The sequence below is a fragment of the Protobothrops mucrosquamatus genome, unplaced genomic scaffold (assembly GCF_001527695.2).
Source record: "Protobothrops mucrosquamatus isolate PMUCROS unplaced genomic scaffold, P.Mucros_1.0 scaffold1610, whole genome shotgun sequence".
Taxonomy (NCBI): domain Eukaryota; kingdom Metazoa; phylum Chordata; class Lepidosauria; order Squamata; family Viperidae; genus Protobothrops; species Protobothrops mucrosquamatus.
The window spans coordinates 367467-380710 of record NW_015387773.1 but is presented as its reverse complement, the minus strand read 5'-3'; the positions used below and the strand labels follow the sequence as shown (position 1 = coordinate 380710).

Below are 13244 nucleotides of genomic sequence, written 5' to 3'. Positions count from 1 at the left end.
CATGGTTGTTCCAGCTTGCGGGACTGGCCTAAGGGATTTTAAAGGGGTTTTAATCACTTTTAATCGGATCAGATTTAAATATTTCTTTTTAATTAATTTTAAATGTGTACTGTATTTTTGTATTTTATCTGATTGTTAGCCGCCCTGAGTCCGTAAGGAGAAGGGCGGGATATAAATTTAATAAAATAAATAAAATAAAATAAATAATGGTTTTGTCTAAGGCTATTTGTAATGCTTATTGAAAAATCATCCATAACCATCCGCATTCCTGCTTGGAGCCCTTAACTATTGTAGAAAATACCATACACAGAAGCTTTTACTTCAGTATAGCAATGCCAACACTATTTATGCTGTTTTCCCTCCATATACACAAAGGGTAACTAACTAAAGTACAATGATATGTGGGGGTCCTTGGTTGTTTTTTTGCAGACTGCACTGGTGATGTTACCTAGTTGAGTAATGAAACATCTGCAAGAAAACAGCCAAGCTCAGGGAGCACCAAGGACCCTACAGGTGAACCCTGAGCTACAAATATTATCTGTATTAGTAGCACAATGATATATTTTGTTAAAGAAAGCTTACTCCCAGATAACATTAAATGGAACTGCATTATGCGTAGTTCAGTCCTAAGAATTGTTGGCTGTTTTTAATTTTGGAAGAGTTAATATGCTGGAAACATCTCTGAAAGTTAATTAGACGCATGCAATGGCACATATATTGTCAGCATTGTCTTTGACTTTTCCTTCCTAGAAAAGCAATTGTGCATGCATAGCGCTCCCAGCATCACCTGTAGTAAATTACAAGTTATTTCCCATTCAAATTTTAAGAGTAGCTAAGTATGTTATTAGAAACTGCTCTTCCAGTAACAAGTTACAGGGATTACCAGAACTGGGCACGTCCTTACAGTTTTCTGAATTATTTGTTACAATCATATTCCACCTGTTTTCTGAGACAGGGGGCTCTCTCTTAATTACTGTACCCACCACAATTATTCAGTAAGTTGGGCTGAGGAAGAACAGCTATCCCAGAGATACCCAGTGAATTCTGTATTGGTGGGGTCTTGAGTCTGAATAGATATCTCTATTTTATTCCAACAGTTTTACTGCTACATCGTACTGGCTGATACTTTGCTAGAATCAGCAATGGAAATGCTAGTGGGACCCAATGTAAGTTGTTCATCAGGACCAAGGGTTTATTTTCTCCAAGTGTTTGGGCTCATGCTGGAGCCCATCCACAGGAAACTTCTCTCTCTCCAGAATATCAAATGCTAGTACTATCTTTCAAAATCTTCTGAGTCAAAAGGAATGGTTATTAACAACATGAATGTATATCTGCAAAGAAAACCCACACCAATGCCAACAGAGCAACAGGGAGCTTAAAAATAAATATCTTGTGTGAGAGAGACTAGGGTTCAAAAATAAAATTATAAAATCAATTCAGAGTTAGCAAGGGGGGAACAAAGTAGTACAGGAACCGCATATCAAATTGAAGTTGGTACAACTACCCAGAACCAGTGGTGGAATTCAAATGTGTGAACAACTGGTTCTCTGTGTAGATGCTGCTTCCGGAAGTCCATTCTGGGCCTGGGCAACAAAAAATTAGCTACCGGTTCTGCCGAACTGGTGCGAACTGGCTGAATTCCACCACTGCCCAGAACCATTCCCTTTACTGAGAAAGCAGTAAGGTAGCACATGTTCCCCATCTATATTAGGATAAACACAATCACTTTTTTTTAATGTGTTTTTCAAACTTGGCAACTTTAAATGTGTTTTAAATGTGGCTAAGGAACTCTGAAGTCCACAATCTTAAAATTGCCAAGTTTGAAAAACACTGATTTAAATTAAGTGTGATCTCTCCCTCCTTGACTTCAGAAGCTTAAGAGGTTTAGATAACAAAAGAGGAGCAAATGCCAGAAGTGAATTCTGGGGGGGGGGGAAGCATTCTGTTTTGCTTTAGGGAGACTCGTAGGAAGGCAACTCATAAAGAATCAGAAAGGCTTTTCTTGAAGATCTAAGTAATGCCTGTAATGTTCTAGAACATAGAACATAAAATCATAGAACTGTAAGGGACCTTGGAGGTCTTCTAGTCCAACCTCCTGCTCAAGGAGTCTTACACCATCTCAGTCAAATGGTTGTCTGGTCTATGTTTGAAAACCTCCAGTAATGGAGCACCCACAACTCTGGGACACAAGCAATTCCATTGATTAATTGTTCTCACTGCTAGAAAATTTATCCTTGTTTCTAGGTTAGATCTCTCTTTAACCAGTTTCCACACATTGCTTCTTGTCCTGCCCTCTGGTGCGTTGGAGAATAAGTCAATCCCCTCTTTTCTGTGACAGCCCCTCAAGTACCAGAAGACAATTATCATGTTCCCCCTAACCCTTTTCTTTCATAGGCTAGACCAGGGATAGGCAACCTTGGCTCTTTTATGACTCGTGGACTTCAACTCCCAGAATTCCTGAGCCAGCATTCTGGGAGTTGAAGTCCACGAGTCATAAAAGAGCCAAGGTTGCCTACCCCTGGGCTAGACATATCTAGCTCCCTCAACTGTCCATCATACAATTTAGCCACCAGACTCTTTTTCATCTTTGTTGCTTTTCCCTGCACACTTTCCCGGGTCTTAATGTGATCTGCTTAGCTGAGGAAATACTCCCTTAAAAGAAACCCCAACAGAGAAAAGAGACTTTTCCATGATTTCATTGCTGGGACAGTGTTCATGGTGAAACTACAGGCGCTATCTCCAACGTTAGTATTTCTGCATATTATTTACTGTTACTTCATAGTGTTATTTTGCCCCTCCCAAAGATGGCTAAATTGAGTACAGATATATATTACCACATATATTATAGCTACATGTGGCATTGTTAACATAATTTGCAGAATTTGCATAAAATTAAGGATGTTGAGACATTGTTATTTTAATTACAATTTAAAACATTTTATTCTATTCTTTAGGGTTTTTTTAAAAAAAAGGTTTACGGAATGGCTTACATAGAAAAATTGCTATTCCTGCTCACATGTGGCTGATCTGTTGGTCTTATTCCACACTGGAAACCACAAAAAAGAAAAGAAAATGGAAGAAATGTTCAAAAATGTGTAAATGGACATAGAAATCAAGACAATGGGGTGTTGAGTAATGGTTATAATGCCTAGGATTCTTTCTTTCTCTGTCTTTGCTACTTTTTGCTAAATTCCACTATAATATGCTGAGGTTGGACATGTGACACTGGTGAAGATGGTGAAGATGGTTTAGACATGGTCTAAAGCATATTGAATCTCTACCCTATGGACCATGTTAAAAGCTTGGTGATTTTGTTGGCTTTAGATTTATTTATTGATACCATATCATGTCCCGGCTTATGAATCATCTTAGGAAGAGAAGAAAAAGAAAAAATAGTCACCAGCTGGATTGGATGCTGAATAACCAGACCCTAATGGTGAGATAGATTCATGTTCCTGAATTTGACTTGGGGATTCTGTTTCTGAACCAGAGTTTCAATCATCTAGACCAGGGTTTCTCAACTGTGGAGTTTTTAGTTATATGGACTTCAACTCCCAGAATTCCCCAGCCACCCCTACTGACTGGGGAATTCTGGGAATTGAAGTCCACACATCAGAAAGTTGCCAAAGTTGAAAAACACTGACCTAAACCATAGGAATATTGATCTTTGTGTGTGTGGAAAGCAGAAGGCAGAGGGATGGAGGAATGGACATCTCTTTCAGAGGATGGTCTATTTGGAAGTAAACTAGTGGCCTCCTAGGAGTTTTGCGGTCTTCAGAGCTGTCTAGTCCTAGATGCACTCAGATGGAGGCTGGAAGTTTTGTGGATTTCACGGACTAACTGAGTCTATGTCACAATTTTGTGAGCTTCAAATCTTAGTTCAAACTGTGGCAGCCGCTTTGAAAATATTGACTTTTATTTGGAATTAATGTTTTCTACTTTTGGACTGGAGTAAAATTATGTATTGAATTGCTTCCAACTTAGCTCAGCCTAATGGACCAAGAAATCATGCTGGAATTGTTATTAGTTATGTCTTCTTAATCATGTTTGGTTGCCATGAAGTATATTTTTTATATATATTTATTTTAGATAGGTCGGAACTTGCCATGTTGATCTGTGTGTCCGGTAACTTCCAATTTTGATTCCTTTTAATGTGACAGGCATGATTTAAAACCTTCAACTATATAGAATGCAGCTGCATGCCTTTTAACAGCAGTGAACAGGCAAGTCTTTCAATTTCATCAGAAATCTTTTGCTTTTGGACCACTGATGATTTTTTTGCTTCTGAATTCCAGGAGCCCAAGATTCAAAAAGTGAGTTGGTTTTAGATTACACTTACCCATATGAGCCCATAGGCCAAATATTACTATATCAAGATTTTGATTTTGTGTGTACGTGTGTACCTTCAAGTCAGTATTGACTCCTGATAACTGCCTGGATTAGTGCTTTCAGTTTTCTTGGCATTTCAGAAGTGGTTTGCCATTGCTTCCTTCTTAAGACTGAGAGGGAGTGACTGGTCCAAGATCACCCAGCAGGCTTTGTGTCTAAGGTGGAATTACACCTCTAACCTGAACCACTACACCAACTTCTCTCTCTCTTAATAGAATACAAAAAAAGAAAAGAAAATATAAGAGCATCAAACTGTTTGGAGTTACCATGTAAAGATTTCAATTCTGAATGTGATTTGAGTGAATGGTGAAATATTTAGAGGTGAGCCAATGGAAAAATTGGCTTGCCGTTGAGGTAAGCTAGGAAGATCCGCTGAGGTGATTGCTCTGCAAGCAGTAGCTTGTCCCGTTGTAGTTCCGTGGCGCCACTATTTGGCACAGAGAGTGATGGGCTCTGCCTTTTGTTCCTTCTGAAGTGCCTTTGCCTTTCCTTCACACTTAGAAGCATTTTTGCACATTTAAGGCAAAAATGATATACTGGGCAGTTCCAGGACCACATACATTCATTCTGAAGGGATAATGAAGACAAAAACAGGGCAACCCCTTGCATTTCACCCAAAAAAAAAGCAGCAATGCAGAAAAGATAGTCAAGAGGTATGTAACATAAATGGATACACGTGAATTTAGAAATAATTACAATTTAAATAGAAATATATTACTGAAAAAAAGTCACCCAGACCAATCTGTCTTTCAGGTGCTAAAATCTCATGAGCAATTTCTTATGCCACTTGTGTTTTCACCAGACTTAGTTTGGAGCATCCTTTAGGGGAGGAAGACTGTTCCTTGTTTGTTCATTTTTTTTTTAAAAAAAGGGAGGGGGATGATACTGTATCTGATATGTAGCTGGCCAGATATTTCATTCATCCTTGAAGGTCATCCTTTGGGATCTTTTGACAACTATAATTAGATATCTGATAACAAGGGTGAGGGCCCCAAGGGCCCCAGCTTATGGAATTACCTCAACGAGACATGCCAGGTGTCCACATTAATCACCTGACATCATCCTAAGATCTTCTTCTTCCAGGTGAATCTTGTGACATCTAAAATAATGTCTCATTACATTGGGATAGTACTTGTAGTCTCATTATACTGGGATATTACTTGTTAATCTTTTTTTTAAAAAAATGGCTTTTCCCATTTTACATAGCTTTGTAATTGGCCCAAGAATATTCGTTATCACATGAAATAAAAACAAAACAATGCATAGAAAATGAGGCCATTGTAACCCCATGTCTTTCATTAAAAAAACAAGGGGGAGTGGGGAGGCACATGATACATTCTCAAAATAGCACTAGTAAGCCACATGGGAAACTGATATGTAGTTCTTTTGATAGTATGAGAACCCCAATCCCCATCTTATCACCTCAACTGACCTCTTGTTCCACTTAATTCAGTGGCCTTAAACTCAAGTTAAGTTGCTTTTCTATTTCTCTACAAGTACCTCTACCTTAGATACTTCTGTCTTATTATTACAATCAACTGGTTCTTCAGACAAAGAGGAACAAGAACTCAAGTTCCACAGGAAAATAATTTTATTAAGTATTTTTTTTAAACAACTACTTAACTTTTACTCTGATAAAAATATTTACACTCTACCCACCTTCAAGAAGGTTCCAAAAATATAAACACTCTTATTTCTCCCGAGAGGAAGAACAAGACATTCCCCTCTTTAAAAGAAAAAAACAACAACAGGAATACATTCATATTTCCCATTTTCTTTGAACTTAAAAGTAGTTGTACAAATAATAGACTTCTGAAACATAGAATATGCATATGTACACATTTATAATAGATTTTTGCAAAGAAAGGCAACAACTGTGTACAAAAAAATGTGGTTTTTCAAACCAACAATAAAATATGAATGGTCAAACACAACCTGTAATTGAGCATAGTGCATTCTAGCAGTTGGTGCAATAATATAATCAGAGGGCAGTACGGCATTTTTCAAAACAAATTATTAATACCACCATTTGACCTGATCTTTCAAAACTTTAATATTTGGAATCATGGCGGATTGTTCATTCCTGCAAGATTCATTCCATCTAGGGTCAATTTACATGTTGGCAATTTTTCTATTGTGCTGTGTTGCTCTGCTGTCCATTTTCCAGGAAAAGGCAGGCATCTCCCTTGCACTGTCATGCTCCAACAAACAAGATGACAAGCAGGAGGCAAAGACCACAATCCATGACTCACAATTCATCCCTGGGAGTGACTGTGGTTCTTATACTGCAAGATGAAGCCCCAGAATATCACATCTGGTCTCTATCCTAAAATCAGACCACATGCTTTTTTTTAACCACATAAGGAAGAGGTGCTTCCTCCTTACCAAGAGATTATTGCTCATCTGCTTCTTACAAGCTCTAATCCAATTTCAAGAACCAACCTTGGCAGGAAATTGTCTTTTCAAAAGTGTTTCACTCAACTTATGCAGAGGGAAGGACTCTTCTAACTTATACTCTTCTGCCCTAGCCAGAAAATTGTTTAGTTTTGCTAGAGCATTTCTGTACTGCCCCAATTGGATGAGTATGGGTGGGGAAATACGACGCGCACACACACACACACATTCACTCTCTCTCTCTCATCAGCTCCCACTTGTCTAGTTTATGCTATAACCAAGAAAACTGTCTCTGGTTCTACTATAAAATGCTACACTCAGATCCTTGCAGGTCTAGGAAGAAGATGCTGAAAGGATAGGTTTGAAATGGCTCTGGATTTCCATAACATGGTCATGTGAGGGACTACTACCAGTTATCTCAAAATATTCTAAATAAGGCCTCTGTTGTGTCAAATTATAATGTGTTTTATGGTGCTGATTTAGGTACCAGTTTATACTGGTTTTGACAAGAATAAAGCTATATATGTTCAACTACAGATAGGGAACCACTTTAAAATAGAAAATATATTTGATTATTTTCAGGTAGTACAACACTTGGGGAAAAACTGAGAACCAGGCAGATAATAGGATTCTACTAATACTTCACAACACACCTGGATCCAGAGTAACAACCATTCCCAGGTCAAAGTAGCAAGCTGATGACACTTTATGTTAGTCAGAGGTGGACCAGTATCTAATTATTATGATAGCCAATGTCTTTTCCTAGCGAATAGGTTTTTGTCAGAAATTAAGAAAAAACAATGTCTATAATAAGGAAAAGAAGGCATATGGTCTGTTTTTTTCAAAATGGCCTCCTCAGAGCAGTACCTATCAAGCAGTTCAAACTAAACAAAAACTTTTAGATAGCATTTGGGGAAAAGGGAGATTTTGTTGAGCTGAAATAGGCAAGAAACTAGATTCAACATCTCCCTGAATGCTTTACTAGCCAATGACTCCTACCCGAAGGATTCATAGCTATGCTATAATAAATTTTATCTATCTGGATGTTCAGATCTCAGATATCAGTGGTGCCAGAAAGCTAGGGAAGCCATTGCATCCAATTATGAATTTTTGATTCTCGAGATCATTACCTGAAAAGTCCTCATCAGACACACCAGATTTTTCTTTCTGCACTCTCTAAATCTGTTTAATCTTTTTGTTTTCTTTCACAACTTCAAAGTATAATCCTAGCTGATTTAAGGTCTCTCAGATAGCTGAAAGGTAAAAGCATATCCAAACATTATTTTAATGTAACAATCACACACACACCTCTCTCCTCTTTTTCGCTAACTGGGATGCGTCTTTGAAAACTTTTCTAGGACTTGGGCACGTAGCCTCCCACACACATGGTTTAGAATGGGGAGAAATCCAAAATAATTTCAAACTCAGCCAAACAGAACAAGAGAGCCTCTCCTTGTTTAGTCTTTGGTTTCCAGATCCAAAGGAGACATCTGCTTCAAAGCTTGAAGAAGAGCCGTAGAGTCCATGGGGGAATGGGACGATATAGGCGAAGGGAGACGGTGAGGCAATAGCAAAGGAGAAGACATTCTCTCTGGGTTCATCAACCCTGAAAGTGCTGCAGTGGACGTTGGGAGGCTTGGATACAAGATAGGCATAGAGGCCGGATACCAACACTTCTCCAACATAGGCAGGTAGGCTGTCGCAGAGGGAGGGAAAACATAAAAAGGCAAACAAAGGGGAGACTGGTGGGGATGCGGACCTAAGAAGCTGTTGGAGGAAGAACCAAGCACATTATTATTAAAATGGTCTTCATCCTCTGACATGTCCATCCTGGTCCGTTTTGCTGGTGGATCCTCATTTTCTTGTTTAATAGAAGGGATTCTCTCTTGGGCAGTGTACTTCAGCTCCGTGTCCTTTTTAAAATACTGTGGATCAGATTTAGAGTCACTTTTTTCTAGCTCACCCCCATATCCACTGTCTGTGTCTGTGTCACTACCACTCTGCTCTCCACTGGAGTGGGCAAAAGTCCTCTGAATCACAGGCACACAGTTTTTCCCATGTGCCTCAGCAGCTTTGGTCAGAGATGGAGATTTATCCTTCAGATCTGCAAGTTTTGGGGTGGCGTCTACAGGCTTTCGGCTGATTCCACTCTGCAGAGCTTCTGCCATTCTGTGCAGGTGGCTCATGAACTGAGATGATTTCAGATCCTTGGCATTTTCGTGCTTGGCCAGGTATTGTAACACTTCTTTGGCACACATCTGGAAGCCAGACCGAAATATTTCTTGGCTAGATTCAAGACTCCGTGGTGGCAGCTCATCTGAAGAGACATTAGTCACAAATTAATCTGATACACCAAAAAGGTTCAGTGAACATGAGAATGTCATGCACTCCTAAGAAAGTATATCTACTGAAAAGCCATTAAGTCACCCCAGTTTCCTTCCAGGTAAGTGTGCACATGGGAGCTGCTTCAGAAAGAAACTTCGCTATAATGGATTAATTTATCTGAGCGTCTAAGAGTGAAATCCGGGTTTTACTGTACTTAAATGAAAAAGGTATCACTTCAACAGAATGTTAAAATCCAGGTTTGGAGTAAGGGAGAGGCAGCTGAATGAAATTGGTTCTTTATCAAAGTAAGTCTCCAGTTAACAGTTAATCTTTTTAATGAATGGGAAACCGAAACATCAGAGGAGAACCTCAAAGTACTACAGGCTTCAATGAGAGCAGGCACAAATCAACTGAATTACACGGGAAAGAGCTTCTTACACTAACCCTGTGTAATTGCACATTTTGCTTAACGTTTAAATGTTTAGATTATTTCACTAGATGGATCCACCCCTTCGTATGGCCTTTCCTCCACATTCCTGGAGCTCATTCACAATACCACGAGAAAGGGTTATCCACACATTGCTAGTCATCCATGCAGTGAGAGACAGAAGGGCGCTGTCTTGGCCCAGGAAGTCAATACTTCAGACTATTCCCCTTTCCCCAATTCCTACAGTATTACTCTGTCCACCTTGTTGTTACATCTAGAATACCTTACACGAGGAATTACCACTGTTAATGCGGACAGTCCCTTTATGCTAGGGATAGTAGTATCCAACCAAAGGGCTCCTCCAGTTATAGAAGAAAATACTGGATCAAAATATAAAATAATTTAAACTTGAAAGCAGTTGTTCTCAATCTGATGTTTTCTCAATTAATTGGGGCTGCAATTTCCAATGTACATAAAACCCTGGAAACCACATTTGGAGGACTGCTTTAAAGGACAACAGAATATGGTTTGAAGAAGCAGACTTAAAGAAATAAGAGAACTACTTCTTGACAATTTGGAACTGCAACAACTAATCCAGATTTCTAGGCTGCTGGAATATTATATAAGAATAAGTCATTTTGATCTACAGATGATACATGGCTCAGTAGCCCAATCTCTTTTTTTTTTAAAAAAAGTGTTCGGAACTTAAATAAAGAACTCACCCTGACTGAAAAGAACGTAAGTTCACGATGAAAGGGCAAAGGCTGCCAATATATTTATATTTCTATAAAAAATGAGGCCAAGGATAAATTAAAGAAGCTTTACCATGAGAAGTTTATTGTAACGAGCAGAGGTATGTTTTAATAGAGAATTTGGATGTGAAAGGCATCTGTGACTATAGAAAAGGTGTTAAACAACATGTACTCACCAGCATGTAAACCTTTTTGGAGAGCTATGATCTGCTGCTGCTGCTGTTCAATGAGACTGGTTAATGCTTTGACATGCTTCAAGGTAAGTTCAAGAACAACAGCTTTTTCTAAGTGTCCTAAAGTCTGAAAACAGGAAAGGAGTGAGTTGGTCAGCTGAAGGAAACAGAATGCAGGGAGTAATACGTCCTGGCAAAGTATGGGAGGAAATGGGCAGGGACACAGCATAATGTTCCCAATGAAACCCACTTTTATTCTGATGAAAAGCTACTTAAATCTATCCTGTGAATTAGTAACAGAAGTTACAGTCATGTCTATATATTTCAGGTAAAAAAAAAACCTGGAAGAAATAGAACAATATTTTATATAACTAAAGAGAAAGTGCTTTTTTTTAAAAAAAAATCCAAAATAAAAAAACCCAAATCAAGATTCATTTTTCAAATGGAAACCGGATCATTTAAGTAACATTTTCCTTATTTTTTTTAAAAGTATGCAGGCATTGATTGCAGTCCTATTTTATCACAGGAAACTTTAATTTTGAAAGTTCTGGAGTATTTTGATAAATTAGAACATGGAATCTGAAGCAACACTATAGTAACATAGAAAAAAGGGTGAAATCAAAGCTACCCAACCATTCCAAAATAAACTGTGGTCTCCTGTCAGATTTAAGGTGTTGTGTACTCTGAACCTCACTTGCAAGTTCTTCAGAATTATAAGACCAGGTACTGATAAAAAGCACGAAGCTGCAATGCTACCCAGACACAGCCCTTTTCACTTTCATCTGCAGTGACCAAGCCATCCTCTAGATGGCGCTTTTACCCATACAAAAATCCGTTCAGCCCAACCTCCGAAAAGGAAGACAAGTCTGGACAGTGGCCAGATTTTTACTTACTGTAAGTTTGAGATGTTCTGGTAAAAGATCTTTCAACTGGGCAATGCATTCATTAATCCTATCACGCCTTTTCTTCTCAATCAGCCTGTGAGGCAACTTATAAGTCTCCTGAAAGGAAAAAAAAAAAAAAGGGGGGGGGGAACTGGTTTAGAACATCTGTTTCTGAATCAAAGCCGAATTTGAATGAAAAGAAGATAGAACCCTTTTCGTCGCAACAGGAAAAAAAACTCCTGAAACAAAATACTCCCGGGAGATCCAGGGACATATCCAGGAAAATACTTTATGCAACCCTTCTAATCAAATAGGTTCTCACAGTATGAGGCTACTATAATTATTTTATCCTCCAAACACCCCTATCCTGTGTAGCCCCTAAACTTTCGCATTCTGCTCCCAAAGCGAGGGGGGGGGTCTTCTTCTAAAAACCATCAAACGCTTTTAAAGTAGAAGCCCAACTCCGCACTTAAAAAAAAGGGGAGCAGCGTCATTCCCCCAAGAAGAACCCGAAAGCAAAATAAATAAATAAATAAATAAATACATAAATAAATACATAAATACATATATAAATAAATGCAATTGCACTTACCTTACTGTCGTCCCCTCTTTTTAACCCTCTTCTGGGCTTGTAAACTTGATACATGTGAGCGAAGTCCAACCTGTTGACGACAAGAAGAAGAATATATTGTTTTAACAAATAATAAAAAATTAAAAAAAAAAAAGATATTTTAACTCGCCGGTAAGAACGCGAACCTTCCCCCTTCCCCCTTCCCCCCAGACGGCTGGGGCAGGCGTCGCTGCCCCCCCCCCCCCCCCAAGGAAGGTCCTTCGAGGCCAACGCCGGGCAGTTCAATCGGGCGAATTTCCCCCGTGAGAAAAAGCAACGCCCGCCAGCCCTTCGGCGAGCGCTCTCTTACCCGGACATGTCCCCGCCGTCGAGCGCAGCCAGCTTGCCCAGACAAGCGGGAGGAGGAGGAGGAGGAGGAGGAGGCTGAGCGCTGGGGATCCTTTCCATGGGCTTTCGGCTTCTCCGAAGACTTGGCTTGGCACCTGGCCGGCCGGAACAGCCCTTCCACTCCGGGCGAAGCCAAGGAGAGACCCGGGATCGCCTCCCTCCCCAGGAGCCTCCGCACGGGCTCGAGCAAGGGGATGCCGAGGGCTGAGCCGAGCGAAGTCAAGTTAGCGGCGGCGGCGGCTGCTCATGTCATCTCCGGCTACCTGGAGCGGCGGGTTGGAAAGGGGCGCCCTTGCGCCGGCGAGCTGAGAAGTAATTGGAAGGCTGCAGGCTGGGTTAAATGTGAGCGAGGGGGTGGAGGGGAGCGACGCGTTTTACCCTGTGACTCCAGGCACGTCTGGCTGCTACCGGAGGGAGGGAGGGAGGGAGGGACGGACGAGCCTCGCCTCTCCCTCCCTCCCCCATCACATGAGCCTCACGTGTTGGCCAACGCTCCAGCCTCTCCGCTCCCGGCCACACAAGCAGGCAGGGGCGGAGGGGGGGGGAGAGAGAAGCGGCTGCCGCTGCTGTCGAAACGTGATGGGGCGATCCCTCTCTCTCTCTCTCTCCCCCCCCCTCCCCGTCGTCTCCTGTGCAATGTGCGTGGTCCGGAGGCAGGCGAAGAGGGGAGGGGAGTGGGGGGGGGGGAAAGCCACCGCGTGGGTTTCCCTCTGGGACTTGGATCTGCCCCAGGTGATCACTGGTCCTCAGCCCCCGAGCCTCAGCTTCAGGACGGGCGGGATGGCTTTTCGCGAAGGAGCAGCTTGGATCTGCTTCTTCTTGGCCCGTTTTTCGTCGAGAGGTCTTCTCCCCTGCAGTCATGAACCCCTGGCGCAGTAAATGAAGAAGGCTCTGTCCCCCCCCCCCCCCAGCCCTTTTCCCGGGAGACTCGGGACAGTTTTT

The 13244-nt window shown here is 40.9% G+C and overlaps 1 protein-coding gene across 1 annotated transcript; it reads right to left on the bottom strand.

Annotated features, from left to right (window-relative positions):
• Window positions 1-5962: 5962 nt before the first annotated feature.
• BHLHE40 (basic helix-loop-helix family member e40) lies at window positions 5963-12542 on the bottom strand. The gene is made up of 5 exons (XM_015822584.1): window positions 12265-12542; window positions 11937-12006; window positions 11354-11461; window positions 10464-10587; window positions 5963-9100 (listed from the first exon to the last, which is right to left on the bottom strand). The coding sequence occupies exons 1-5, from the start codon at window positions 12360-12362 to the stop codon at window positions 8241-8243; spliced, it is 1260 nt and encodes a 419-aa protein (XP_015678070.1). The 5' UTR covers window positions 12363-12542; the 3' UTR covers window positions 5963-8240.
• Between the last annotated feature and the right edge of the window lie 702 nt (window positions 12543-13244).